The following is a 4053-nucleotide window of genomic DNA, read 5'->3' as shown; positions in this document are numbered from 1 at the left end:
ATATATATATATATATACGACGGGCTTCTTCCAGTTTCCGTCTACCAAATTCACTCACAAGGCTTTGGTCGGCCCGAGGCTGTAGAAGACACTTGCCCAAGTTGGCCCGCAGTGGGACTGAACCCGGAACCATGGGGTTCGTAAGCAAGCTACTTACCACACAGCCACTCCTACGCCTATTATTTAATTATTCAATACTGTTTCACTAATCTTTCCTCTATTGACCTCATACTTAACATATATATCGCTACTCCCCTGTGTTAAACTCCAACAAACAAGACATCCCCTTTCTTGAAACAGCAGACCCCTTATATAACACTATATCATCTACAGACCACACCACCTCAAGGCTTAAAACTTCATTCCCAGACTAGACTTTCACTTCACCTCTCATCCTTCATCCCCCATTCTACATGAGCCAATGAAGATATCGACCACTTCTAATGAGCCGTGTGGGTAGTTAAGAGAATACACGGAGACGAAGGAATGTGTGTCCCTTTCAGTATAGATTAATGATGAGTTTGACATCATTTTAGCGATAATAGTCAGCACTTACTGAGACTTAGGTCGGCCATAAACCCAAGGACTCAGAAGGCTGGAGCTTGACCTTGTTTCCATGGTGTATAAGTGTTTGCAATTCAGTTGCACCTTGGACTCAATCGCTGGTGATCACTTTGCCCCCTCCCTACAAAGGGACTCTACAACAATACCAGAACTACAGAATTATTAGCTTGATATGCCACCGAAGCAAAGTGATGATGAGAATCATCTTTAATAGCCTCAAACCTCAAGTGGAGGAAATCATTGCAAGCAGGATTCAGGGGTGTTCACGGCGCAATAGAACAGATTTTCAACACCATCAAAATCTTTTTCATGTATTAGTGGACTTCAAAAAGGCATTTGACAGGGTGTGGCACGCGGCACTCTTGTGGACTATGAGGCTATATAACAAATGCGAATCTCATTCGTGGCATTCTACATGATAAAGCAAGTCGTGCGGTTTACCTGAACGGCAACATTGCGAGTGATTCAAAACAACAGTTGGTGTAAGACAAAGCTGTCTGCTCTCACTGACCTTGTTCAACACATTCATCGAGAGGATTATGACCACTGGAAGACCACAAGTGTAAGATTAGTACTGGCAGCAGAAACCTAATAAACCTGCGCTTTGTAGATGATATTCTCGGACTGGCGGGCTGAAAACAAGAATTTAAGCAACTAGTTTAGCGCCTAGACAATTTTAGTGAATTTGGCATAGAGATAAGTGCAGAGAAAACAAAAGTTATGACAAACTGCCTAAACGGAATCAGTACCAACATAAGCGTGAGCTTGAACAAGTCCAAAACCTTAAATATCTTGGGGGAGGTAGTGAGTGACCAAAGTTCCAAGTGACATCCCCCATTGCCAAAACAACAGCAGCAATGACCAAATTCAGAACATTGTGTAAAGACAGAAATATCTTACTAAGCTCCAAAATTAGGCTAATGAAATTACTAGTGATCTTAATATTCCTATACGCCTATGAGACATGGACACTGACAGCAAAAATTGAAAGAAGAATCTAGGCCACAGAGATGAAATATTTTAGATTTTGGGAATATCGTACAGCAATCGTATCAGAAATGAGGAAGTGAAAAGAAGAATAAGGCAGACAATAGCACCTATGAGGAACTTCTTATCACAGTAAAGAGACGCAAGCTCAGGTGGTTTGGGCATGTCACCCGCATATAAGGAATAGCCAAAACAATCTTTCAGGGAACGGGTGGCAGACGCAGAGGCAGACATAGAAAGAGGTGGGAAAAACATGTGAGTGGACAGGCCTAAAGATGAGAGACGCAGCGCGAGTGGCAGAAGACAAAGCTGGGTAAAGGGATCTAGTCGCAAGGTCATCAGTGGTGCCCTAAAGGTCAGTCTAACTATGGTATATGTAATGTAAATAAGTGACTGAGATTAGGACACTTCCCTCCTGAATGGAATGCCAATCCGTTGCAGGGTTAACTTCTCAGCTCTTGCTGGAACTCATTTACAGCTGAGTGGACTCGAGTAATGTGAGGTAAAGAGTCTTGCTCAAGAACACAACACATCACTTGGTCTGGGAATTGAAACGATGATGATACAGTAGTGGGGAGAAACGCACTAAACCACTAGGCCACACGCTTTTACAGTCAACACTGCCACCACCACCACCACCACCATCACTATTAATTATCACAAAAGACAAAACTGACAACAGCAGCAGCAACAAATACTTGAAGAATACACAGCACAAATTTAGATCTTACCTTACCGATCCGCTTCACAATAGCTTTTGTGTGTTCGTTATTATAAGGAAACAAATCTTGGATGTCCCCAGTTTTGTAGTTGATCATACAGTATTGGTTAGTCATAGCAGCACAAATGTGACAACCATCCAAACCCTGCAATAAAATATAATATTATGGAATCTATTGCATGGCGTTAAGTATAGGATTAACAAGCTTCATATCCCCACAAAAGTTTCCTGGGGATTAAGATTACTATTTCAAGTGAAAGAATTATTTAGCTCTGAACAGGTGATGAGTTTTTACAAAGTTCAAATGAAACTCTCATATCAGTAAAATCGATTTCACATATAAAGGCGCAAAATATGGCTGTTGGGTTAAGAAGCTCTTGGCAATTACATTATGTATACGTGTGTGTGTATTTGTGTGTGTGTGTGTGTGTGTGTGTGTGTGTGTGTGTGTGTGTGTGTGTGTGTGTGTGTGTGTGTGTGTGTGTGTGTGTGTGTGTGTGTGTGTGTGCGTGCGTGCGCGTGTGTGTGTGTTTGTGTGAATGTCTCTTTGTCTGACATTGCATAAATAGTTGTAAACATGTGTCACTCTCATACAAGCGGTATCGTTTGATTTCAATATTGGCCGTGGAGAGTTGGCAGCATCGGGCCATAGAAAATCTGCCTCAACAAATTTCGTGATCAGCGCATGCTAGCTTAGAAATTGATATGCTGAAAATGATGACAATGGCTCATTTTAGAATCAACAAATCAATTTTGGCTTGACTCATAACAATACAATATAAACACACGCACAACACATACGCACATACACACACAGACGTACACACACATATGCACGTGGCAGCCGGGGTGTAAACTCCTTTGTTGTCGTGGTCTGGGGCGGGGTATGGGTGTAGGTGTCTTGAGCACGTCCTCATGATTTTTTGTTTGTGGTGTTTGCAGTGTTGGCAGCAGTAGGAATTTTGTGTTCCTAGTTTTAGGACAGAAAGCATTTAAGTGAATCACAAATCTACATATGTGGAATCTTTGCCGTCTACCCTCCACTAACAGTGATCGGTGAGTGCCATCCAGGAGGTCTATTAGGTCAGGCAGATCGTCGATATAGGTTTGTTTATATTGTAAGGTCAGTTCCATACCTATACTGACCAGTTTTGCTTAGGTATTTTCTTTACCTCTGCCAAGACGGTTGCCACTAACCAGGTGATGGATATTTTCTGGAGGCATCCTAGATTTAGCAAGACGCTGGCCGGGATAGCTGGGAATTAAGAATTCCTCATTCCTCAAAGTCGTTAGTCCCAAATCTTTCTTCAATTGTCCCAAATTTCTTTCCTCAGACGATGTGAGTTCCCACAACCACCCAAGGCATTTTTGAATTTGGCTCTCCATCTGACGCGATTTTAAACCGATGCAGCGGTGTGTAACTGTGCATCATAAGATGTTTTCGATCACGTCGGGTGGATGGTTTAGGGTTACTCTTCTTCCATTTCTTTTAACAATTTTTTTTGCCTATTTCAATTCTTTTTCATCTATGGGGAAATCTTCTTGATTTCTTGTAACATTCGGCCATATATATATGTATATATGAGCAAGGCAAGGTGGTAAAAACAGCACTTCTTAACCCACCTGTACACATTCCAACCTCACCATCCCTATTCATCCAATCCCACCTCCACCACATCCCTTACACCCCACTTCCACATACGCCATTCCTACCCCCACACTCCCCAAACCCATACCCCACCCTTGCTTCCCCACTCTCACCTCCCCACTCTCACCTCCCC

General features: G+C 42.4%; 1 protein-coding gene across 2 annotated transcripts in view; it reads right to left on the bottom strand.

Annotated features, from left to right (window-relative positions):
• LOC128249100 (transforming growth factor-beta receptor-associated protein 1 homolog) overlaps positions 1–4053 on the bottom strand; it is a 16051-nt gene that overhangs the window by 4399 nt on the left and 7599 nt on the right. Inside the window, exons 2-3 of one of the 2 annotated variants that reach the window (XR_008265227.1) lie at positions 2283–2417; positions 1101–1196 (exon numbers count right to left, since the gene is read on the bottom strand). Coding sequence is in view for 1 of the 2 variants with exons in the window: in XM_052971883.1 (XP_052827843.1) it covers positions 2283–2417 (135 nt within the window). In the remaining variant the exon portion in view is untranslated. Of the gene's footprint in view, positions 1–1100; positions 1197–2282; positions 2418–4053 lie in introns of those variants that run through there. The other variant, XM_052971883.1, reaches the window with a different exon arrangement.

Source organism: Octopus bimaculoides, chromosome 11 (genome assembly GCF_001194135.2).
Source record: "Octopus bimaculoides isolate UCB-OBI-ISO-001 chromosome 11, ASM119413v2, whole genome shotgun sequence".
Lineage (NCBI taxonomy): Eukaryota > Metazoa > Mollusca > Cephalopoda > Octopoda > Octopodidae > Octopus > Octopus bimaculoides.
Note: the sequence above shows the minus strand (reverse complement) of the source record. Positions and strands in the feature narration are given on the sequence as shown.